This window comes from Melanerpes formicivorus, unplaced genomic scaffold (assembly GCF_026170545.1).
Source record: "Melanerpes formicivorus ecotype bairdi unplaced genomic scaffold, bMelFor1.0.p_v2 SCAF_10, whole genome shotgun sequence".
Taxonomy (NCBI): domain Eukaryota; kingdom Metazoa; phylum Chordata; class Aves; order Piciformes; family Picidae; genus Melanerpes; species Melanerpes formicivorus.
Genome location: NW_027142362.1, coordinates 15,775,695 through 15,801,656, shown reverse-complemented (window position 1 = coordinate 15,801,656; position 25,962 = coordinate 15,775,695). Strand labels below are relative to the sequence as shown.

At 41.1% G+C, this 25,962-nt stretch overlaps 1 protein-coding gene across 3 annotated transcripts in view; it reads left to right on the top strand.

Annotated features, from left to right (window-relative positions):
* The window catches only part of RFX7 (regulatory factor X7), a 54,896-nt gene extending 37,811 nt beyond the window's left edge, over positions 1-17,085 (top strand). For all 3 annotated transcript variants that reach the window (XM_068143890.1, XM_068143887.1, XM_068143888.1), the window contains exons 5-9: positions 2,535-2,655; positions 5,118-5,198; positions 5,762-5,969; positions 8,541-8,836; positions 9,764-17,085. In XM_068143890.1, coding sequence (XP_067999991.1) covers positions 2,535-2,655; positions 5,118-5,198; positions 5,762-5,969; positions 8,541-8,836; positions 9,764-13,075 — 4,018 coding nt within the window. In that variant the 3' untranslated portion in view covers positions 13,076-17,085. The remainder of the gene's footprint in view (positions 1-2,534; positions 2,656-5,117; positions 5,199-5,761; positions 5,970-8,540; positions 8,837-9,763) is intronic.
* The last annotated feature ends 8,877 nt before the right edge of the window (positions 17,086-25,962 follow it).

Here is a 25,962-nt window from a genome sequence, read left to right as displayed (position 1 = left end):
AAAACGGCTCCTGGGCGTAGCAATGTGCCAAGAGTGCAAGCAGCAGAGAGAAGAGCTTCAGGGAAGAGACTCCTGGTATGTGTTGTCAAGTCAATGAGAGACCACAGATGGACATGGGGGGTTCTCCGCCGAGCCAGGAGGAGGAAGGGCTGTGTGTGATGATCTGTCTGAAATCTGAAACTACATAATAATAGCTCAGAAATCACAAGCTTGCAGGAGATGCCAGTGTGGATGTTTTGCTGCTAGCAAATTATCTTGAAATGTGCTAGACTTGAGGAACAGTTTAGTGGTGGTTTTTTTTTCCCCTTATTCACTTGTTTATTGTCTGCTTAGGGGGATAATTTTAATTTTAAAGTTAAAATTGATTGGTGGGCCCCTAATCCTGTTGTTTTGATGGGTTATTTGTTTTGTTTGTTTTGCTGACATTGGTGAGTTTCAGTCAAAGATACTGCTGACTGTGGCAAGGAAATTCAGAGAGCCTTTGTTTTCATGCTGGTTGAGAGTTAAAATCCCGTAATCAGCATCAGTGAGTGATGAAGACCCATGTTTTATGAATTTTCAGAGTAAACTTAAAATCCACTGGAGCCTGGAAAGATGCAAAGGAAAAAAAGCTGCAGTGAGATCTGTCTATTGCATGCAAAACAACGTCTGATTGCTAAGCAGGTGCAGCGAGGCAGAAATATTCCTTTGTATCAACTTCAAAGGAACACATCCAGAATCCCAGATTTTGTGCTGACATGCATTGAAGTATATTGACACATAAATTGGGTAAAAACCTTCTTAATGTCCCATACAGAAACTAGTGACTAACTATACACCATGTTGTAGACATCTCCTGCTTTGGCCCAGTAGCTGGGGGAAGTGGACGTACACAAGTTCTGTGGGAACATGTCAGAACCCAACAGTGTAAACTTTGCTGTTTATCATCACCAAAATCATTGCATTTATGGTAGTGCTTTCTGAGTGGAGAATACCTACCTGCAGCCAAGGTAAAAGTAGCAGATATGTGCTCTGTAACGACTGGGTTTTTTACAGAGCAAATAAATAGAGTGGAAACATCTCAGTATCAGTAAAGACATACTGCTTTCTGTAGAGCTATGATTTTTCAGAGGAGACATTTTGACTGGCCTGCTTGGATGCAATTGCCATTGCTAATTGTTACTGTTCTCACTAGCTGATGCTGGGAATAAAACGTGTTTCAGGAGCGCTGCTTTTTCTTTCTTTCTTCCTTTTTTCCTTTATGAGCAGGGGTTTATTGCATGTATGTACCTGATTAGAGCAGCAGGTGATGTGGTGTATGATCGTTTTTCTGCTCTCCTGCTGATGCCCACACAAGATTGTGCACAGTTGCCGCCTCTTGTCAGAGGTGGGTTGATTTTGTGTATTGCTGGTAGGGCTTATCACAGGAAAGGAGAGCCTTGCTATCTGGTGCTGACTCTGTGACTACAGGAAACTGGAACGAGGATGCTTTAACAGTGTGATGTGGGCCTTAAGACATGAATATCTGTGAAATACCATGAGGCTCTTGAACAAAAGGCAATATGGCATACATATCTATGTGCATCTTTAAGTACTTGCTGTGTGGGTAAAACTTCAAGAGCAGTTCTGGATTTTCTCTTCTGCTTTCATGTTTGTGATTTTTCCAGAACATTCATGTTTTGCAGTGAAATCAATGATTCTTGTTCTGTGCCAAGGAGGTATTTTAAAAATATCTGAGATGTTGAAACAGCTGAGTAAATGTTGAAACAAAATTCCTTCTGCTGTTCTTGAGAACTGAAGAGAGATAGCAGTGCCCATTTTACTAGAATAGGTAAACTTAGCAAAATAATTACATTGCATTGCTTTATTCCCCTTTATCATCAGTTTGTATACTCAGTCATGTGAAGATCTACATTGGCAGACTGTTAATGAACATGACTAGGCAGCTCTTGTAGTTCAGTAGTGGTGCAGTGATAAGAGGACTAGGTTCTCAGTAAGTGTTTGTTAGGCCTATGAAGGTGAAGTTGGTTCCCTGGGAAGATATGTTTTATTAAATGCTGTTCTGTTAAGGTCTAATAAATTGAGATGGTGTAGGCAGAATCTTTCTCTGGACACTGATAAACCTCTCACCTACTGTTTTTCTGATATTCCTGAAGGACTTTTCAGGCCTTACCACACTCAAGCTATACTTCTGGCTAGAACAATATCTGCTTTTATTTCGAGATGTAATAAGAGAATTGAAACATATGCTTGAAAGTGATTTATGGAGTAAATCTTAACTGTGCTCTAGATAATGCCACTAGTTGTTATGTCTCTACGTGACTTGTCTTTGAACTCAGTAGAGAACAAGGCAAAAACTATGGTATTAATAGCTCTGTTTATACATTTTTAATGCATTCATTTCGTTGTGGGTAGCTTCATTAATGTTAAATGTGATTCTAAATATGGATGGATATAAGTGTTTTCTTTTGAAAACCTTTGATGGAGTCTAGCATGCAGGCCGGCCTCTTGTATTGACGTTGACTCCATTCACACTTTCTTTCTCTTTGTTGCAGGAGCTATTGTGACAATCTTGGCTACCACCCATTAAGTGCTGCTGACTTTGGAAAGATCATGAAAAATGTCTTTCCAAATATGAAGGCCCGTCGTCTAGGCACAAGAGGCAAATCAAAATATCCTTTGCTAGAACACTTTCTCAGTAATTTCTTCCACACTTGCCTGAAGAACATCTGTCATTATGGCTTAACTACCAGCTAAGTGTAGAAGTAATGTTAAATAAAAATTTTAGACACCACCTCAGCGTTCTTGAAAGATTATTAATTGTGGGAGTGTAAAGATAAACTAGTTCAAGATAAACTACAGAAACAAGCACTTAAATTTAGCTCCTGACACTCGGTTGTCACAGCAGGGAGGAATCAAGTAACTTGCCTTATGTATGTGCAGTAGCTAAAATTTTATTGGTAGCACAGCTCAGAATTATCAGAACATTTCTTCCTTTTATATTAGGCTTGTGCACACCAGTAATTTAAAACTTAGTTGTAAAGCCAGAGATCCTTCTTAAGCAGTGCTGCAGATGTTTCAGAAAGCTGTGTCTCCTCAAACATTAGTATTGCTTGAAGAGAGAACTCAGCAAAGGCTGATTTCAGACTTGGAAAGCACAATCTGAGGCTTGTCCTGCTGTCAGAGAAGACTGCTTCCTGTACTGCATGGTGCAGATCTCCTGAGATAGGAAAGACAATTCAGGGCAAGAGCATCTAGAATGAGGAATGCCGTCTGTCTCTGACTACAGTCTTGCTCCCTGTATCCAAAGTTGGAATTTGCCTTTTTAGAACATCCTAGAGGGTATACAAAAAAACACTGCTTCATTTTGTTGTAACAAAACAAACCTAAAAGGACTTAAATTGCTGTTGTCAATGTGTGACTAGACATAATCGTTACAGGCAGAACTATACACAGTTAGATCTTGGGGCATATGAATTTATTAATTTATAGGCAACCATTTGGGGCAAATGCTGTGCAAAAGAATCTGCTCAGAGCACTGGTGATGATGATGCTTCATTGTAGGGACAAGAAGCTCTGCTAGGAAAGAAATGGAATCATCAAGTCTAAAGGCTATAGAGATGTGAATTTTCCTCAGGCTTTTCTGAGACTGAGCTGCAGTTTGCCTGGTCTATAGCACACTGAGGTGTTCCATTTTAAAAAAAAAGCAACAAAAGCTCTTAGTGATTTTCACAGTCTTTTTTTTAATCAGCAGCAATAGTGTCTTCTCCTTTGAGAATCCTCAGAAGCCATCATCAAGTCACCTGCCTGCGGCACCCCCAGGGTCAACTCTTGCTGGGTAGACTAGGCCACTGCAGTAAGCAAGGGAAGGGAGAGCATTAAAAGACCAAAGGACATCAAGTGGCTTGTAGGATCTGGTTAAAAAAAAAAAACACACTCAAAAGCAATGATGATATGGACACACTGTGATAGTGGCCTTTGCCAAGGTCTCCCTTGAAGCATGTGCTTGAAGAGAATTAAATGCCCACAATTATTTGTCTTCCATTGAGGGGATAAAATGCACAGCCTTCCATGTAGTAGTAAATGGAGAAGTTGACAACTAAATTGTTTCATAAGACAATTTATTAGACTATCCAGCAGCGGAGTCCAAAACTTAGCTGTAATGTTCCAAATAAAACTAGATACATTTTAAGAAAGAAATTATAAAATGTGGTTGTGCCTTGATCCAGGGCATCTCTTCCAGTTCTGTTTCCTAAGTTTCTACTTTAGAATTATTAAAATGTGAACTTATCTCACACTTACCTTAATACCTAAGCCTCCTTATATTTATTCACTGTAACTATGCATCATCCAGGTTAACACAAGTAAACAAATTCACTGGTTTGGAAGAGAAAAATACATTTACAGAATGTGGAAAAATTAGTGATCCTGAAAGGATTTCTGTATCACAGAAGAGACACCGTAGGTGAACTCCCAGAGGAAGAGGAAAAAAGGGTGATTTGAATTAGATGTAGGAACAAGTGAATAAGAGTAGTGGATGGAGTGTGTTTTTGTGTATTGATTTCATGATATCGGTGTAAGAATAGGTCTGTGGTTTTGTGTCTGTATTAGCACAAAATAATTACCATGGGTGAGGAGAAAGGCACAGAAATCTTTTGAAATCTTGCAAGAAATGTCCTCATCAATCACTTTATCTTGTCATGGGGAACTTCTGCAGTTTGTAGAAGCCCCTTGGGAGAAGGAAGTGTAGGGAAATTGGCAAAAAGAGGCAAAAAAGAAGAATCCATAATGGAGTCAAGTCTAAATTTGGGGACTCATTTTTTTAATAGTGATCAACTTCTAGAAATGCGTCCTTCATCTCATTTTAGGCCTAGTTTAGGAAGGGAGTTAAGCCCAAATTTATGTTAATGACTTAAATATTGAGTCATCAAATGTAATTCATCACATCCACCATCACTTTCTCCTCTGCGTAGATGGAGTTTCTGGATGTCTGTGAGACTATGTTAATGACAGTAGTTTAAAGAACTTGTTGAGTTTGCTTATGAAGCTTATGAGCGGTATCAGAGGAATTTTACTGCCCTTCCTATCCTCCACCTAACAACCAGAGACAATTTAAACCTTAATTCTTGTTCACATATTGCTACAGTGGACTGAGGAAGAAGGCTTTTGTGCATATGCCAACACTGCCCAACCTTGACTTTCATAAAACTGGAGATGGGGTATGATACATACTTTTCTTAGTTTAATATATCTCTGCAAATGAATATTTATTGTGTTGTTTTTCTGTCTGAAGTTTCCAAAACCAAGCAAAGAGAAGTGTAGTTTTTAAGATGATTTTTTTTTTCTTTATGATACTTATATTCTGAATCTTTTTTTGGTGTTTTTCTGTGGAGTTCAGAATGAATTGCAGTGCTGTTAAAAAGGTAAGTTTAGAAGGTGGAGCAGACTTTCACAGTGTTGCCACCCACAAGCTGTACCTTCTTAACTTGGATTCTGGTTTTGGTTTTACTGTGTATTTATTTGTTTTTTTTAAAGTCAGTGCTAGGGAAGAGGAACCCCAGTGAAAGAAGCTATTCCTGGGTAACAGTGGGTGCTGAGTTGCCAACACTCTGGATGTGGGAAACAGCCAGTAGATGAATGTTGAGACATTTCACCCAATTTTATGAAAAACTGTCAACATACTTGCACAACTTTTTGTGTGTTTCTGATCCTCATGTTTTTGTTTTCATATCTTAATGACCCTTACTAATTAAAGTAACCTTTCCTCCTTTGTTTGTTTTAGTTGGATGGGGCAGAGCCATCTGGGCAGCTGCAAAGTGCTGATGAGGAAGTCGTCTCTGCGGCCTGCCGGCTTGTTTGCGAATGGGCCCAGAAAGTGCTGAGCCAGCCTTTTGACACAGTCTTGGAATTGGCTCGTTTCCTTGTGAAAAGTCACTACATCGGTACCAAGTCAATGGCAGCTTTAACAGTAATGGCCGGGGCACCAGCAGGTAGATAACAGAATGCTGTCTTGCTGAAATTTGGGATCTTTTGTTAAGCATAACAGCAGCTTGGTTTGGGGCAGTGCTTCTCTTCAGGGCTAAACGTGACACTCGAGTGTTGAGCGTGCCTTTTAGTCCTCCTTGCTCCAAAGGGGTACTTCTCTTGCTGCTAGTCTGTGCAAAGATAATAACCAGTGGTTTCAGGTTGAGTCTGTGATCCTTCCGTTCCTCTGATGAGGACCATGGTCTTTTAAAGCACTTCAGGGCATGTGAGTAATTGTGCTGAATTTATGTACTTTGTTAGATTTGGTGCCAGTACAGTGCTGGTTTGCAGACAGACTGCTGGTGTAGCTGTGTTTGTGTCTGATAGCTTGCCCTAATTTGGAAACAACTGTCTGTCTTAATTTTCTCTCAAGAGCAGATTTTCTTACAGGCATTTCTGATATGTCAGATAGAGATTTTCCTGAGGTATTTGATCAGTGTCACATGTTAGCTGCTGCTGTTATTGATCACATTAGAGAAGCACTGAGAAGGACAGGAGAGTCTTCTCCAGGGGCAGTTGTGTGACTGAGATTCCAGCACTCAATTTTGAATATTTAAGAATTGCGGTAAAGAGAAGAGTTATTTTGTATCTTACTGCACCACATCTCTGGGAAAGCTTACATTTGATATTATTAGTTGTACATTTGCTTTTGTGGTTTGTTTCCCTCTTCGTGCTCAAAATTAGTCATTTAAAATGGTTTGGGATTTGTTTGTGGCTGTGGATGAAGGAACTTACAAAAATGAAGGATGTGCCCTGCAGATTTCCCTCTGGGAAGATCCGCCTGGGCCTGTCAAGCAAAATGTTTGGTTCAAGGCAAGTGTCTTGACTTGAGACAGGCAATTTTGAAATTGAAACTGGTGGTCAGGGCTGTAGGTTAGGGTGATCCTTTATGGATCATGTCCTACTTCTAGTTCTCTTTTCTTTATTGCAGCTTGAAACTGGCATTTAGCAGTAGCAGGTTCTGCTGCATTTATGCTCCTTTTTTCCATGTTATTGCCTGGCTTCATTGATTCTGTCTGCTAGAAGGGAGGCTAGGTATATGTACAGCTTTTCAACTCTTGTAGATTCTCTCTCTTTCTTCCCTCCAGAGAAGATGGTTTCCTTCAAGGATAAGGGCAGTTATTTCCAGTGTATGCTTCTGTGGCTTGGATAGTAATTTCAGGAAGGATTCTTTCTAGAATGGCAAATAGAATAATTCCATATCTCTCTGTCACAAAGGAACTACAGCATCTCTGTGCATTAACTGAGAGGAAAAGCAAACTTTAATCCTCAAAGAATATTTTTTTTGTCTCTCATAAATGTTACTTGTCTTCAGTATTCAGCCTACATAGATTATTTTCCAGTAATTGGATGGTATTTGGGCATTTTACTGCTTGTGTGAAGAAAGAATTGTGAAAGTGGAAAACACATTGTGGTGTTCAAATTCTCATAGTACATGCTGCTGAGAGGCTGGGCTCCCACACCACAGTTCCTAAGTACATACTGGGTATCTAAAACTGAATATTTGCCCTAAAATGTTTTGATTAATGATTCATTGAAAGTTACTTTTAAAACTGTGAAGCCTGCAGAGTGTAAATGAAATGGTGTTAAAGCATTCTCAGAGGAGCAGTTCAGCAGGGTTAGTTGGTCACTGAGAGAACATGCTAATCCTCTTGACCGTTAGTAAACAAAAGATCGTAGCTGTGATGTGATCTGATTTGGAAGGGGAAATTGGTACCAGCTGCTCAGATCAGACTAACTCCCTGTTGTTTTCCCTGGAAGCACTTCATGCTTGTGATCAGCAAAGGCATTGTCTCAAAAAAAAAAAAGAAGTTCTCCTGTTGTAATTTCCATACCTTTTTCATCTTTTTCACCTTTTTCTCCTTTCCTCTTTATTTTTTGTTTCTTGAGGGGTTTTTGTCTGTTTGTTTCTTGTTGGCATGGGTTGTGGTTTTGTTTTGATTTGGTTGTTTTGGGGGTGGGGGGGTTTTGTTTGTTTTGGCTCTGGGGTTTTTTGTGTTTTTTTTTTCTGTGTAGGGTTGTGATCCATTCTGATATTAGATGTATTGTGTTTAATGCCTTGGCCATTAGATAATGTCATCGGCTGCAATCTGCTCATCTGTGACACAGACCCACAGCTTTCTGGAAAGATTTTTTTCGTTTTTAAAGCTGCCTTAGACATTGGAAACAAAACAAAAACACAGTAGGTGATTAAAGGTTCATCTACAACATGTCCACTGCCCTCTACTGTCAGTTCAATGAAATGCATTGTTTTTTAGAATCTGCTGCCACAAAAGTTGCAGTTTGGGATTACTAGAAATGAGATTCCTGTACGTAGTATTTTAGCAGCTAATGCCTGATGCAGATAGAGGTTTTGTCACAAATGTGGAAATGAACTGAAACGATCAATAGATTTGAGCATGAAGTAGATGGAAGCCCTTCTTGGGGAAGGTGTTCTCAGAATGTTTGTGAAGATTCTTGCCGTGTATTGTGTATGGTTAGATACAGAAATGGCACTACAGCAGACGAGTTATAATTCATTCTTCTTTTGTGTTCAGGAATAAAAGGGATTCCCCAGCCCTCAGCTTTTATACCTACTGCTGAAAGTAATTCCTTTCAACCCCAAGTGAAAACTCTGCCATCTCCTGTTGATGCCAAGCAGCAGCTGCAGCGTAAGATCCAGAAGAAGCAGCAAGAACAGAAACTGCAGTCTCCTTTGCCAGGAGAGTCTGCAGCAAAGAAAACAGAAGGCACAGCAAGCAACGGCGTGCCCAGCATATCCAACGGCAGCCCCGCAATCCTGTCTCCTCCTCCTATTGGCATTGTTGTGGCAGCTGTGCCCAGCCCTATACCGGTAATGTTCTCCAGCAGCTCTCTAGAGAGGGTTGTAAATTGCCAGTAACTAAGCAGTGGTGTCAGTGCGATGGAAGAAAGGGTTTCTGTTGAAAGGCTTGGGTCCCTTGATGTTTTCTGTCCCAATGACTCTGTTATACCACATGAATTATGGGATCAATTCAGAGGCAGTAGATTCCAATCACATAGTGTGGGCTAAGTTTGTCTTTGAACAGTGGGATTTCAGCTAGCAGTAATTGAGGTTATATGTGGGAATAATTGCCCTTGAAGTGAAGTTTAAGCAGATGAGACAGCTGACACCAGTCATGTGGGTCACAAAGTCCCGAATATGGAATCTAAATTGCCTTTCATTGGCCTGACACATTTAGTGACAGCAACAATTTTAATTTTGCATGAATGTCTGTAGCTTGGAACATCTTTGTCTTTCAGCCATACAAAACTGGGCCGAGGGGAAAGGTTATTTGTTTTTAAGATGTTAGCTGTGTTGTCAATTTGAATAGGTAAGCCAATTTTTCTGCCTGTTAGTGGGTTAGTAGTTAACTCACTTTTGAAACCTTAACAATGAATAGCATTTTGAATACATCCTCTCTTCTTTAACCTTTGTATGTCTGTCTGTTTGTTCCATGTGGCGAAGGTTTGTATGAGAATGACCCTTTCATTAGCAGAAGAGCAGACTAGTGTGTAGACCATTGCCTCAGGCCTTAAAAATTGAGGCCATGTATCTACTAGTCCGTAGGCAGGACAAATAGAAATTGTCTTGTGTATAGCTGAAGAGCTTTTTTTTGTGTTTCAAAGTGATGTTCACTAGCTGTGGTGTATTGAGCTGTGTTTGTCCTTCAACTTACAAATGCTCAGGGATTAGGTGGTCTGTGGACTTTGAGGACTTTCCTACTTCTACGTCACACCTTTTCTTTTTCTCTCTCTGTAGGTGCCAAGGACCAGGCAGTTGGTGACATCCCCAAGTCCTGTGGGATCATCTGATAACAAGGTCCTGCCACTCAACGTTCAGGTGGTCACTCAGCACATGCAATCAGTCAAGCAGTCACCAAAGACTCCCCAGAACGTTCCTGCGAGCCCAGTTGGTGACCGCTCTGCTAGACATCGCTACCCACAGATCTTACCGAAGCCAGCAAACACCAGTGCTCTCACCATCCGCTCTCCCACAACGGTGCTCTTCACTAGCAGCCCAATCAAGACTGTTGTGCCAGCTCCACATGTGAATTCCCTCAATGTGGTAAAAATGACAGCAATATCTCTTGCCCCAAGCAGCAGTAGTGTGCCTGTCAAACAGACACCTTCGGTTAGCAGTAGTGCAGTAGCAGTGGAAGAAGGGAGGACTGGTCCACAGATCAAAAATGGATCTGTTGTTTCACTTCAGTCTCCAGGATCCAAACCTAGCACTGCTGGAGCTGCACCTGCAGTCAAGATCAAAATGGAACCAGAAGCACTGCTGGATGAGAACTCCATACAGGGCCAAGAGAGCTCTGATGTATCTAAATCTATAAAGGCAACACCTGATGTGCCTCCTCTCCAATTAGTTAATTTTGAAGTTGCAACCTTGAAAGTTTCAGCTGATGATGTTGTGGAGGCAAAACCAGTACAGGGCTGTGATCAGGGAGCTGAAGAAGCAGGGACCAAATATAAAACACAATCTAATGAGATCACACCAGTTTCTTCAGCAGGCAATAATCAAAGTACTCTGAAGCTCTCACTTGCCAGTCAAGACTTATCTGGCATCAGCATCAGTTCACCTCCTACTGGTGAGTCTACAGTTAAAGACAAAGCATGCACTAAAAGTCCAAGAAAGCGACAGCCTTCTACACTTCAGGATTCCCAGGTACCACCTGTAAAGAAAACACTGGTGGAGCAGCTTTCAACTGGTAATGCTGTGGAGGGTCAAAAAGCAAACAGTGTTAAGAAGTCTCCAAAGGCTGGATTGTTAGCTAGCAGCGACAACACGGCAACACTTGCCCAAGTTCCCAGCAAGGTACCTGTGAATGTACCTGTACCTTCTGCAACTGCAGTAAACTTAGCAACAGACCTTTCTTTGAGCACTGATTTAAACACCAGTGATTCTAGTTTAGGACAGCAGCTTGTGTCAGCATCATCTCCAGATATAAAAGTAAAATTGGAAGGAAGCATGTTTATCATAGAAAATGATTCAAAATCTGAAGGCAGCTTTAATCCAAATACATGGCACCATATCACCAAAGCCTCCGACTTTGCATCTGTGAATTGTGAGCAGCAGCAAGATATCAGTGTTATGGCTCTTGCAGGGCACTCTGGCTCCAGTGACTTGCAGGAATCAGCGTGGGAGGCAGTGCACTGTGAGGGTATGCAGCAGGATGCCTACACCCAGCAGCTGCAGGGCCAGATACAGGACTCCTCCCTGGGTCAGATACAAGTACAGTCTTCAAATCCGTTACCTCTGCAGTCAGAGCTGAAAGAGTTTGAACATACAGTCCCTCAGTCAAATGAAAACTTCTTTTCATTTGATGATGACCTTACCCAGGACAGCATTGTAGAAGAGCTGGTGCTCATGGAGGAGCAAATGTCCATGAATAATTCTCATCCTTACGGTGGTTGCCTAGGAATGGCACTTCAGAGTCAGACCACAGCCCAAGGAGCTCCTGTGTCATCTCATCCAAGCAGCACACACTTTTACCATTCGATCCATAACAACAGCACTCCAATTCACACTCCCACCCCGACCCCCACTCCAACTCCTACCCCAACACCAACCCCAACACCCACCTCTGAAATGATTGCTGGATCTCAGAACATGTCCCGAGAGAGCCCTTGTTCAAGGCTGGCTCAGACAACTCCTGTGGACAGTGCTCTAGGAAGCAGCCGACACACACCCATTGGCACGCCACATTCAAACTGCAGCAGCAGTGTTCCTCCGAGTCCTGTGGAATGCCGAAACCCGTTTGCATTTACTCCCATCAGCTCCAGTATGGCTTACCACGATGCCAGCATTATATCGAGTAGCCCTGTGAAGCCAATGCAGCGGCCTATGGCTACCCATCCTGACAAAACCAAGCTCGAGTGGATGAATAATGGCTACAGTAGTGTTAGCAATTCATCAGTTGCGAACCATGGCATCTTGACGAGCTATCAGGAGCTGGTGGAGGACCGCTTCAGGAAACCTCATGCTTTTGCTGTCCCTGGCCAGTCGTATCAGTCTCAGCCACGCCACCATGATAATCACTTTGGTCGTGTGACTCCTGTTTCACCTGTGCAACACCAGGCAGCCCCTGTCAGTAGCACCAACAAGCAGGAGGGCTTTGCTGTTCCTGCGCCTTTGGACAACAAAGGAACTGGTTCCTCTCTCAACAACAGTCTGAGATGCCGCAGCGTGAGCCCTGCTGTCCATCGCCAACGTAATCTCAGTGGAAGCACCGTTTACCCGATTTCAAATATACCACGCTCTAATCTGACTCCTTTTGGAAGTCCAGTGACTCCTGAGGTTCACAATGTATTTGCTAATATCCACGCAGACACCAGTGCCAATAACATTGCACAAAGAAGCCAGTCAGTCCCGTTGACAGTGATGATGCAGACAGCCTTCCCATCTCTTCAGAAACAAACAAACACTAAGAAAATAACCAATGTGTTGTTAAACAAACTTGATTCTGATAGCGATGATGCAGTGAGAGGTTTGGGAATGAACAACATGCCCTCAAACTACACAGCCAGGATGAATCTCACTCAGATTTTAGAGACATCCGCTGCTTTCCCTAGTGCCAACCCGCAAAATATGATCAATTCCAGCACTTCAGTTTATGAATTCCAAACACCAAATTACCTCACAAAAAACAGCAGCACCGATCAGATCAGTTTTTCTTCTGGAGATAACCAAGCACAATCGGACATTGGAGAGCAGCAATTAGATTTTAGCAGCACTGTAAAAGACCTTTTAGGGGAGGACAGTCTGCCAACAAACCAGCAGCTGGTGAATCAGGTGGCAGATCTCAATAACGTTGCATCTGTCTTTTCCAACGACATCAGGTTGTCTTCCGAGCTCTCAGGCAGCATTAACGATCTGAACACTTTAGACCCAAATCTACTGTTTGATCCAGGTCGTCAGCAGGGACAAGATGATGAAGCTACACTGGAGGAATTAAAAAATGACCCCTTGTTTCAACAGATCTGCAATGAATCCATTAACTCAATGACTGCGTCAGGTTTTGAGTGGATGGAGAGTAAGGATCATCCTGCTGTTGAAATGTTGGGGTAATCTTGTTTTATAATCTGTATGTAGCACACTGTATCTAAAAGACAGACGTATTGTATTTGTCTTAATGGAAGTGCCTCCCGCAGCAGAAACACTTGCTATGTATTGTGGCATTTAAAAAAAAGTTTGCTGTACCTGTTGCTCATTCTTCAGCAGGGAGAACGCAGTCTTACCAATTTTAAACAAACCTCTGAAGGTGGTGGGCTATCAAAGAGCCAGTATTAAATTTCAATTTTATAGTGTTTCCCATTGAACATTTCTTAGTGTAGCAAACAAAGAAGTGGTTAATAGCCAGCCAGCAATGACAGCTATAGTTGAAGCTTTGGGAGGGTTTTAAGTCAAGCTCATTAGTAGGCTTTCCATACTTCGTATTGCTCCTTACTTCTTACTAGAGGATCCTTCCTGACCTTTGTCATTCAGGTCTGAAAGGCGGGGTGCCTGCAGATAGGTAGAGGGTGGGGACTGAGCACAAGTGAAGGTCTGGTCGTTGTGCAGCTGCCTTGAGCACTGCTCAGTCATGAACCATGTGGGAAGTCTCTAGCACTGATGCCATTGGTATCTCTGGTAAAAGGCAGAGTTAGAAAAGAATAACAAGTGATCAAAGAAAAAGATGCACTATATTTTTTAAGAGAAATTAATCCGTGTGGTAATTTAACCATTAATATTCACTGCATACTTGATATTTTAGTTCTCATGTCAAATGTTTTTATATGAGGTAAGATTCATGTGAAAAGATTTTGAGCACTGAGATTTAATCTAGGTATAACATCCTGTTTTGAAGTGATAAGCACTGTTTAATTATGTATCAGTGCTAGGGAAGGAACGTGATATTTTCCGTCCTTTTTGGTTTGGTTTTTTTAATAAAAGAGCTGCTGGAGCTCTTTTATTTGTTTGCTCTTTCCTAACCTGGTGGAGGGTGTAGGAAGGTGTTAGTTTCTCTGTATTTCAGTGGGTTGAGTCTTTCTGTCTGTCTTGCTCAAAAAAAAAAGGACAATTAAAATACTAGAAAATGTGTTGCTCTGAAAATATTTCAGATGAGCCATAGTACTGCCAGGCACTTTACGGATACGCAGTAAGACGTGATCTTTCTTTTGGTAAAGCTTTGTTGAAAAGAAGTACTTACTGTTTTAGAAGCCTGAATCCCATTTTCTTAAGTGATTTGACAGGACTGATAAACATTTTATTTTTAATTTATTTTTTTTTTAAAGCCCTTAGCTGTCCCTCTGGAAAATGAGTTAGACTTCTGCCTCACTAGTTCATTTGAACTTGAAAAAAGACCTTTTCTTTTATCAGCATGGCATAGATCTCTCTAATGATCAGAGAGAAAAGTATTTTAAACAACCACGGCGCTGATGCCAGAAAGAGGGCTTGCCCAGGCAAGCTTTTGCAAAAGAAGTGGTGCACTGAGTAGTATAAAATCTGTTACTTGTTCTGTGAGCTGACAGTTACAGCAGAAAATGAAGCAGAAAACATTTTCTTCTCTTGCTTTACTTCTTCGAATGAGCGGGCATAATTTATTAAAAGGAAGGCCCAATAACCCCCTGGCTTTGCTTCAGGGGAAGATGCTCAGATTTTTCAGGTGGTAAGTGGTTTTTTTTGCTGAAGTGTCTTGTTTGCCTTCTGTTCCTTCAGTTTTTGCTAGTGACTTGAGATCCCAGTACTGGTCAGGCTTTTTGGTGGTGCTGTTTAAACTTGTGCTGATGCATTGGCACTTGAAGTGCCGGTGTGCCACGGCTTCTCTTGCTCTCACCCTAATTCATCACCCGGTCTGTGGCCTCTTCTGCAGGGAAGTACAGTTGTGCCAAGCTATAGCACCTTCTGGGGGCCCAGTTTCACTGTGCATGCATCATAAGTTTTGCCACTGTCAGAAACTGACTGGAAGAGTTTTACATTCCTCCGTTGAAGCACATAGATGTGCAACAGTGTGGTTTGCTTTGTTTAAGTTTTGTTGAGGAAATGAGGAGACTAAGAATTGCATGGTAGCTTTCTGCTTGTTACCTTTCCAGGTATCTGACAGTAAGGCTTGAATAATTTTTTCTTGTAGGCTAAGGTTGCTGAAGGCAGGGCTTGAATTTCACACCTGCCTGTGGCCTTTTGTCAGAGATGTGCTGAACATCCTCTTACTATGTTGACTTCACTGGGTTTGAGAGACACTCAGCACCTCTTTTTTCTGGTGGTGTGGGGTTTTGTTTTGTTTTGGTTTTGGTTGTTGTTTTTTTTCTTTCTTTCCTTCCCAGCCCTGTGTGAAGTGCCAGCACTGCTGTGAATAGGTGAAACACACCTTCCAACGGAGGATAGTGGGGGAGGACGCGAGCGCTGGCGCTGCGGGGAGAAGCCGCACACATGCTGCAGCAGCCCGTAGGTTTGCATGATGTGCTAGCCTCGCCTCAGGTCACTAGCACTGAGATTGAGATGGACTTGAGGGAAATAAGATTTTGCCTAACCACTAGTTTTTTAAGAGCATTTCTCAGAGCAAGAGTAGATTTAAAGCTGATGCATTCTAAATTATGCAGCCTTCACCAAAGGTTTTTAAAAGTGCTTTTACAATTATTTTTAAATACAAGCATTACATTGGGCCTAACATGTTACTTAATTAGCAGAAATATTCTCTAATGGGTGGATTTAAAGCAAATACTTGTTTAATTTAAGAAATGTTAAATTTAATAAGGATTGTTCCAAGCAAAATCCAAGACACAGGCACAGCTTTGTACATGTCTTATTTTAGAGGTGTTTATGTGTTGGTGTTATAATGAATAATGTTAGGTCCCTGTACTTAGTGCTAGTTAGTTCTTTACTGTACATTGAGACAGAGCACTACTGCACACCAAAGTATGCAATACCCAAAGGAAAAGTGTGATTCTAACAAATGGAAGCCTGTCTGTGACAGATACTCCAAAAGTGAGAATTTGAGAAAGTTCTGACCCCTTGTTTACATTATTGACTTCCTACTAACATGAGAAATAAATTATTTTGATAGCAGTTTTTGCTAAAGTATACAAAACTAGTGAATTTGTACCCTGTGTACAGTATTGCAGCAAACACTTTAAATTTGGTTAGTCCAGCAAACTTTCTGGGTTCATATATTGCACTAAAATTCTGTTGAACCTGTGGTAGGCACATTCCTTAGGATAAATGCAACAAATACTGCCCACAGACTTAAAAAAATGGCAAAAAAAACAACATCAAAACAACAACAACAAAAGTACTTTTTAATGTGTTTCATTATTAAAAGGCAAAATGTCATTAAAAGTGACAGCTGAAATTGTCTTATGTAGCAATGTGCATTGATCTCAATGAGATATTTCTATTTCTTATTCTCTTACATGAGAATATTACAGCAGGAAAAATTAAATTTAGTTTGCTTCACCATGTTAATACATGATCACAAAATGTGCATGAGTGTTAATGACTTAATCTTGTACAGTACTAGATATATTCCTGTAACCACTTTTAATTTTTTTTCATTATTTTGCTGTATTGAAACTGGTTCAGTGTTAGCCAGGTGAGCATAGTTATTCACAAGTTACTTACTTTTTTATGTTAACTAATTTAGCTTACTTATTGTTGAATATGTTCCTTTCCTGGGTTATTTTTTATTGTTCTGGTGTTGAAAAAAAAAAAACAAAACATTTTTGCATCATTTTATCATTATAAGAATTCATGAAGTAAATAATTTGCAAATAATTGCAATAAGCACTGACTTCTGAACTGAAAAGAAGGAAAGCGTTTCTTGTGCAGTGCATCTGAGGTTCATATAATAGTCTTGTACTATACTGTGCTTTATTTACTGCACTGTAAGGAGAAAAAAAAAGATATCCCTGTTCCACATTTTCATTTAGTGCAGGAAATCCAGTTTCTCCCCTCTTCCCCAGTGTTTTGTTGTCTGTTGTACTGCTGAAACTACAGTAGTTGAATATTGCAGTAGCATTTCAGTTATTTTTTTTATTGGAAGTGCTCAAAAATTGTTTTTTAAATGTTTTCAAAACCAATAAAAACCTTTTATATTAAAATTACTTCTAGAGGATTTTTTTTTTTTTACTGTGGGAAGCGTGCATTAAGTTTGAGTAAAACACAGAGCTTTATAATTTGTATGAAGACAGATCACAGCTGCCCAGCCGTACCGACTTGCTGCAGATGTTGAGCCCAGTCATACACTTACGGGTGAGCATAAAGGTGAGTATTCCCAGCTGGGATGCCTTGGTCAGTCAGTGCTCCCAGAGTAATCTCTTGAGAGGAGTTGGTAGCAATGACCATTCGTTGTATCTTTTATATTCCGTTTCATTAGGTATTCTTTTTAAGGGGAAGGTACTTGTGTGGTGATGCTAGTGCATTTAGGGGGTACAAAGAGCTGCAGTTTGCAATTGAACCTAGCAGTTCAAATTTGCCGTCAAATATTCAAATACTATTTTACTTCCAAATAAGGTGGTGGTAGTCACACTGGTCAGAGTTGTCATCATGTGCAGCTCTTCTGCTGCAGACATCCCTGTGTGGGTGCAGGTCCAAGCGTTCAAGTCTGGGTGGTGGTTCTTCCTGTTGTGAAATACAACATCTCTTGCCCTCCACAGTGGCGGCGCTTGGCTGGTTTTGCCGTTCATCACCAGTAAAGCACTCTGGCAAGACAGTTGCAGTGCAGTTTGACTTGCTGCCGTAAAGGAGAAATGCACTGTTTTGATCTATGGAGTCCTTTACTGGGGTTGTAAAATTGTATGTAAACCCAGCAGTGTTTCCAGATCAGTCTATGTGAACATGATGGGAAAGTATTGCCACAGAGCAGAAACTGGCTACAAGAAGATGAGTATAAATACTCAGGTTTTCATGCCCCAAAAGAGAAAACTGCCTAACAGACTCCTTCCTAGACTACAGAGGTGCTAAGATGAGCTGGCAGGTGGCAAGATTGGATGGTAGCACAAAATTGCTTAGGTTTGAAGAAAAAGAATCATCAGACATAAATGAGACTATGTAAATGAAAGAGCATCAGATTAATTTTAACATGACATTGCAGGGAACTCTATTAATGCATTTCACTAGATTCTAAGTTAAGATGTTCTAAAAACAGTTCTCAATGAACAATTCACAGACATGCTTCCTCTGTGTTCCACAGCCATTAAAATACACATACACATAGATTCCCAAGGAATGAGATGAAACATGATGTAGAAGCTATAAAAGGTTATTTTAGAAGCTGATAGTTCATCTGAAGTATTAATGGGTTTTAATTGGAACCTCTTGGCTGTGTAGACTGCAAATAATTTGCTTTAATAAAAAAAGGTCCGAAGACCAAACCAATCTGTGACTGTGAATGGAAATGACCTAACAGGAAAGATTTAAGAAGGAGGAAATACACAACCAGATGCACCATCAAAATAACTATCTCAAAACGTTGAAATGAACATTGCAGGTTTCAAAAACACTAGATGATGGTCTCTTCTCCCAGGCACCCAGTACCAGAACAAGAGGACACAGTCTCAAGCTGCGCCAGGGGAGGTTCAGGTTGGATGTTAGGAAGAAGTTCTATACAGAAAGAGTGATTGCGCTATGGAACGGGTTGCCCGGGGAGGTGGTGGAGTCGCCGTCATTGAAGGTGTTCAGAAGGAGACTTGACGGGGTGCTTGGTGCCATGGGTTAGCTGTTTGGGTGGATTGGATTGGTTGATGGGTTGGACACGATGATCTTGAAGGTCTCTTCCAACCTGGTTTGGTTTATTCTAATAAAGGTGTTTGTTTATTCTAGATATGTATATGTTTAATTAAAAAAACATCCATTAGACCTGGGAAGGGAGGTGGATTACATGACCTCTGGAGATCCCCTACAAATCTTCCTTAGTCAACAGGTGCATTAAGGAAGGAGGGTTGAGTAAAGCTTGTATTGCCAGCAAATGGCATTTTAAGCAGTACTTAACACTGAGTCTATTTGTTACTGTTATTGCAACAAATCAGCGCCTCTTAGTGCATTATTAACATGACCTAACAAAATTGCCAATTAATTTTAGTCTCTTGCTTTTCCTGCTCAACTTGTAAAAAAAGGAAAGATAAAAGGGTGAAATACAAACCAGGTAAGGCTGAATCAATTAAATCAAAAGTGAACTGAGAGCATGGACAAATATGTTTAGAAAACAGAGTGTGTGAAAAAGACAACTTCATTCTGCAGATTGCAGTGTTTAAACACCCAAACCAGAAGACCATCTTGGTGTAATGCACAGCATACAACCAAGCGATTTCAGTTCGTGATAGATCATAACATATTTAAATATGTAGGAGATACCCTACTGGTGATGTGAATACATGGGATGTATTGCCTTTGAATAGTGGAATATCTGTTCTCCAATGGTTTTGTCATGGCTCCTCCCACGTCTGTTCTTCCTGGGCCCGCCTACCAATTTTCTATATCTGGTAATGCCTCAGCTCTGCAATCATTGAAAAAGGCCCATTTTTGTCCCTGTAGCTCATCTTTTCTCTGTTGTCAGCTCCCCCTTAATAAACTGCTTTTATATGGATGATGATGTTACGTATCATTGGAATGCTGCCTACCCACACTACCTAATTAGATGATGCCTAATAGAATTGAATTCACAAACTGCTGTTTCAAATAACTTTAGCAGTGTGCTTCTGAACTGGAGCATACTCTGCTGCATATGTGGGGGGGATTTGACACAAAAGTTAAAATTGTACTTGAAAAATTGGCCCAAGGATAGGAATGAGTCTCAGGAGCATATGAGAAGGTTCTGTTTTAACCCAACTGCATGTGCAAGTAGCCATTTTTGGTAGAAATATTTTCAAAGTAGTATAGAAATTACACCATTTTTTTTTTTTAGCATTCATGTATCTTAATGGTAGAATAAAGAAGATGAACAAGAAGATGAAAATAGTCTCCATTTATTCAGGAGTTGATAGCCTTATGTCCAGTTATTAACTTGGTGCTAGTGGATTTTTGTGAAGATTAAATACTGGGGCTCAGATGTTCTGAGCACCCTGTGGAGGAGGATGGGTAGCAGGAATGATGACAACTGGTCCCCTACCTCATTCTTCAGGTAGCTGATCTACCCATCACTTCAAATGTGTCCTTTTCAACACCCTTACTTTACAGAACTATTTGGTTCCCTCTTCTCAAAGATTCTCCTTTGGTTTATAGTATGAATGGGAAAACACAGCTGAGGCAAGATGAGGCATTTTGAAATGTGCTGTTTAAAAAGATTACTTCTGGAAAGCAAAACTGATGCCGGGGCCTAAAATGGCTATCTAGGCAAAAGCAAAACAAGGGACAATGTTTACTAGTAAGAAATTGATTAAGGCCTGTCGAGCTGCACAGAACTTCAGAATTATTTTACTGCCTCAAGAAATATCTGAAGTTGCCCCTTTTTTTTTTTTTTCCCTCTTTTTTTGATAACATTTACAAAAGGTAGCTGTGTAATACAGGAGGATATTTGCATTTCCCTTTGTTTGGCAGAGATGATAGTCTTCTCCCAAATGGGTTTTTTTTTACAGCATGTACTGAGCCCTACATCCTTGTCAGACATCCTGTTTTAGAAGGTTAGTTGCTTGTGGGATGATATTCTATAGGAGCCAGACCTGAAGATGGGGAGAGACTTCTTGGATGGTGTGCTATGATATCTACTTTGGCCTTAGTGATAATTCACAGCAAGAACACTTTTATTGGAAGCCAGTCAGTGGACCAAATAGAAACAGTGAAAATCTGTGTACTTGAAAGCATCTGAACACTTGAAAAAAAAAATCAGAAGTAATTAAAAACCAACTTATAATGGCAATTATTTGCTATTTCTGTTTTCATAATGAAATAAGGAAGAAACACAACAAGAAGTATCTTGTGTGAAAATGAGACATGAAGATGGGATTGAGTGCTGATCAGTCACAGGCCCAGTCAAAACAGTAGCTTCCTCCAGTCTTGGCAATGTTTTATGCACTGGCATAGAGCATATAGCATGTACTACTTCATACACATATGGAGAATTATAATCTCAAGGTATTTAAAGAAGAAAAGCCCAAATATGTCATCCCTGGAAAGATCTGTACCATTACGACGGGCTGAGCTGTTAGTCGAAATAACTCACGATGACTGTGTTAACCATAGGATCACTGGCGGTGAATTAAACTGGGAACAGCGTGACAGCAGTTGACTGGCGCTCAGCACCTCCGGGTTTCGGTTCTGGCAGCTCTCCTCCCCCTCAAGCTGAAAATAAAGAAAGATGACATCTGAGAGGTGGTGATTCAGACAAACGTTTACCACTTCATTCAAATGCATATGCACAAAATGAGTGCGACTTTCCACCTCCACCGTAGTTGCTCTTCTTACTATGCAGCTTTGCTCATCATGCCAGAGAGACTTCCAAAAGAAATTGCTTTTAAACTGTTACAGTCACAAAAATTAGGAGCAACATTTCTTACATCTTTCCTCACTTACAGCCTCCTTCTGGGAGACCTGGAGTTTTCAGCAGCTTTCCTAGAGTACAAAGATCTCCACAGGCAGGACTGAGGGAGCTGGGCCAGGGTATGTGTTAGTGCCTTAGGAACACAGACCCACTCTTTGAGAGCAGTGTTAAATTTTGTCTGCAGGCTGTCCAGAAAAGGAGTGGTGTCTGTCCCTGTGCGATGGGCACCCTGCAGTCATCTCGCAGGGACAAGTAGGGCTGCAGGGTTTGATGTAGCTGGAGGCAGTGACTTAGCAGCAAGCAATGCAGAAAACAAAGCATATCCATGTAGAAAATTTGTTGCCTTTAAGGGAGGAAGTTGAGGAAAAGAGGAGCAGTGACTTCAAAGAACTGAAAATGAAAGGGAGCACGAAGAGGCTTGTAAAAACCTGAGGGTGAGTTGAGACACCAGTCCATCTGGGGTGACATCTGCCAGATGGAAGTTCTTGATCGCAAAACGTAACCTTTCGCCTTTATGAATTTTACATCTTATAATGGTATTTGAAATCTAGATTTAAACTCCAGGAGCTAACACATACTTGGATGTAACTGTAGAGCCAACAAGAGCATTGAGTCTTGGACTCTTAGTAATACTTCTGCTATTAGTCTCACTACTGAGTCATTGCCATAGTAGTGCAGAAATTGAGATTACCAGGCTATCAATAGGTATTTACTTCTTTTATTCATAGCAATGACTCACTGACAATACATTGCTGTTCCCCCCCCAGTTAATTCTCTCTTGGATGTAGTTTTCCATTTACCTGCCACTGTGGTGTTTTCAGTCATTCACCACAATGTTTTCTATTGCATGACTCAGTAGAACAAAAGACAAAAGGAAAAAAACACCTGTTTGTGTTGTTTGCATCTGAATGTTTTTGTTTAATTGTGGTTGAAATTACTTCTGATTCCTTTGGCTTAAGTGGAGAGCAGCAAAGATAATTTACCCAAGTTGAATTAAAATCCTCTGTAGCAAAAGTGTACTCTATAGTTAATAAAATAAACCCACCCTACTTTCACATCACTTGATGTCAAATCTTTTGTGATTTAACTGTGAGCATACTTAGTATGCAATTTTATTATGATAACCATTTGGAATTGTGAAACAAGACTATTTTCCCCACATTATTTCCTCATTTTAGAACAAACACTGCTTTGTATATTTTTAAAGCAGTTCCATTTTATAGTATGGATTCTCTTCATTTTATGAAATAATTGATGGCAAAGCAAGACACAAACCAAATGTAGATGTATACAGAATTCAGACCCCAAATTCAGTCTGTCAGGTGGAATGCCATAATATAAGAGGTGGAAATATATTTAAGGTCTGTAATTTTTCAGTCTTTTGTAGGACTGAGGGTTAAGTTAAATGGCAAGAGAAACCAAACTTATGAGAACTCCCTAATGGGATGGAGTGACAAGATAAAATATGTTTTTAATGGTCTTTGTATACAGTTAAAGCATTAATTCCATTGCACCCAGATGATATAAATGCAGGTTATTCTCTGCAACTGAAAATCAGTTATTTGCAGAAAGAGCTCTCACAAGAGCTCTCTTCCATTATTAGTCTCTAGTTCTGTAGTGCCATAAAATATGAAATGCTAGAAATATATACCTTAAATAAGGACTGAATATTTGTTAACAAACAGGTTGTGATTTATTTCCCCCTGTTTTAAAGTAAAAGACTTATTTAGAATTCTTCTGTTTTGAGTGAAGGGCTGGAGGTCTTGCTGGATTATTGAAGATAACTATTGATCCCACCAAAAATGCACATAGACCTTATCTTAGCTTATGAATGCCTCTGGCTAACAAACCCAGAAACACAAGCCTTGTTGACAGCACATCATCTGCTTATGGATTTGGGGTTTGACTGTGTTGTAACTTGGTGACTTTTCCATGAAAAAAAAAATTAGTCAGTAAGATCTTATTTTGTGCTGTTACACTTTGACACTTAAAAAAATCAACATAACAAATTGAGTATGTTAATACCCTGTTGTGTCAAAAGAACATTATTTTGAATGCCCAGTTTATTGAAATTACACATTACTCAGGATTTTGTGTTTGAGTTTTGATGTCTTGAAAAAACACCAACAACTGATGTGCTAATAAATATTCACAAACCCAACCTTTGTTAAGCAGGACTTCAGGATGCTTGAGATGCTGCTTCTCACAGCCTTCTAGTGTAAAGCTGAGAACGAGATTCCAAAAAAACAGAGGAGCAGAGTCCAAGCAAATGATAGTAATGCTGGAGTAGGAAATGTATATGGAGAAATAATCCAGTATTAAGACCAGTCAATACCACTTAAAACCAATCCAACACATAAGCTTTTGTGGGTTCTGTGTTTCTCTCTGAAATGGTTTTACACTCTAGCAGTGTGTAAGAGACAATACTATGAAACCAGGTATTTGTGCTCAACAGCCACAAACCCACACATTTTAAGAATAATTTACTAGTCAGTGTCAGGCTCAACCCCAGAAACAAGTTCTTCACAAAGTAATTGGACCTGGAAATGATGGAAATTATGCCTGCTGTAATTTAGGCATGTTTTCCTTGCTTGGCTGTCACACAGCAACCTTCTCACTTAAATTTGGACAGCCTCTCAACTTGTGCTGGGAGAGCGCTGACGACAATGCTGAGCAAGAGGAAGGGGAAATAAACATTGAGTGTCCAGAGAGGCTCAGTCCAGATACAGAAGTGGTGTGTTTTGGGTGCTTGTGGGTTTTTTGTTTTGTTTTTAGCTTTTGTTATTTTTAATTGCCCCAAAGGTTATCTGTTTTGTTGTTTTTTCCAAACTTTATCACTTTTGGTCTAATAAAAGACATTGTTTACCCATGTAAATCTACCTCTACATATTCATAGATAATCTTGACTATGAAGACACTTGCCCAAACACGACTTTGTTTATTTCTTAGCTGCTCACCTGATATTTTCTAAGTAACATCCAACTTTTTTTGGGACACACACAAACTGATATTGCTGTTGAGATTGTCCTTCCTTGGGGTCTCTGGGAGGACAGTGAAGTGTGTGTGATAACAACACAGGTTTGCATGAGCCCCGCAGTAAAGCTGTTAGTTACCTGTGTGTTTCGTGGTCTGCTCGGGGCACAGTCCAAAGAGCTGAGCCTGAGTCTGTTTGTTTTGGAAAGGGTAGATTTCCTCATGGGATGATGAGAGAAGTAGGTCACCCAGGTTGTGAAGAGGTCATGTTGGATGAGCCAAAATACAACAAAAAAAGGCACTGATTCCCTTCCAGTACAGGTGCTGCTGCATTTGTTTGATGCTACTGATGCACGTGATTTTCCACATGTTCACCCCAAGATGAAAGTATGTTCTCTGCACTCACAGGTTGTGCAGTGCCTGGATGAATTTGGCTCGGGCTTGTAGAAAGGCTTACGGCTACAAAGCTCAGACTAAAGCACTCTATTTACTTTTTTTTAAGCACAGCTCTTCCTGTTGTCCCTGGCTGGCTGGGAAGGCCGGGGGAAAGGAAGGGCCTCCTGAGTGATTCATAGGCAGCTGTTGAAGGCAGTGTGAATTCAAGCCATTTACAAAACCATCATTGAACCAGGTCCTTCCAACAGGAGTGTGGGTGACAGCCAGAAGCATCTGCTGAACCGCGATCTGGGAATGCCCTCAAATGTTTGGCCAAAACGTTGTCAAGTTGCTGTGTTAATAGATGCTATACTGCTTATAAGTTCAAACAGAGAGGAGCTAGACGTTTGAGAAAATGTAAAACCTTTACAACAGTGTTGCTTTGATTTCAGACAACGTTTACACAGTTCAGATTTTTCTCTCTCCTTTGGTATTCTCATTTCTTGGGTGTTATGTCAGGTCAGCTCCTTACACAGTACAGGCTTCCTTCCTCCTCCCAGTATCTTGGAAGACAACACTACCTTGTCCTGGCAGAAAAGGTCTCTTCTGTGCACTGACAATGATTATTTTTTCCTTTCAGTTTTTCCCACATTTTTGCAACTCACCAAGGTTCCCTAGATGCAAGGGATTTAGGCAAGAGCTCCGACAGGTTACATCTGGCCCTCGGAGATACGGTTAAGGCCATGGCGATATAAACCGCCCGGTAAATGTTTAGACAAACGATGTTATTCTTCCCCACAAGCGGTACCCGTCGCGGTGGGTACGGGGAGGCAGACCGCCGTCTATTCCCCGCGGTGGGGCGGGCAGAGGCGCGAAGCGCCCTGACGCTCGGCGAGGCTGAGAGGCCCCTTCGCGCTGCTCGGGCTGCGCGTGTCTCCGGGCGGGGCGCGGAGCGAGAACCAATCGGAGGCGCTGCCAGTTCCCTGGTGGGTGGTGGCGCGGGCCTCTGTGCCAATCAGGAGAGAAGGAGGGCCCGGAGAGTGGGTCGGGGGAGAGTTCTCGGCCGCGCTTGAGGGTCTGGGGGCGGGGCTGGCGGCTAGGGGGCGGGGCTGGGGGCTGGGGGGCGGGGTTGGCGGCTGGGGGGCCGGGCGGCGGCGGC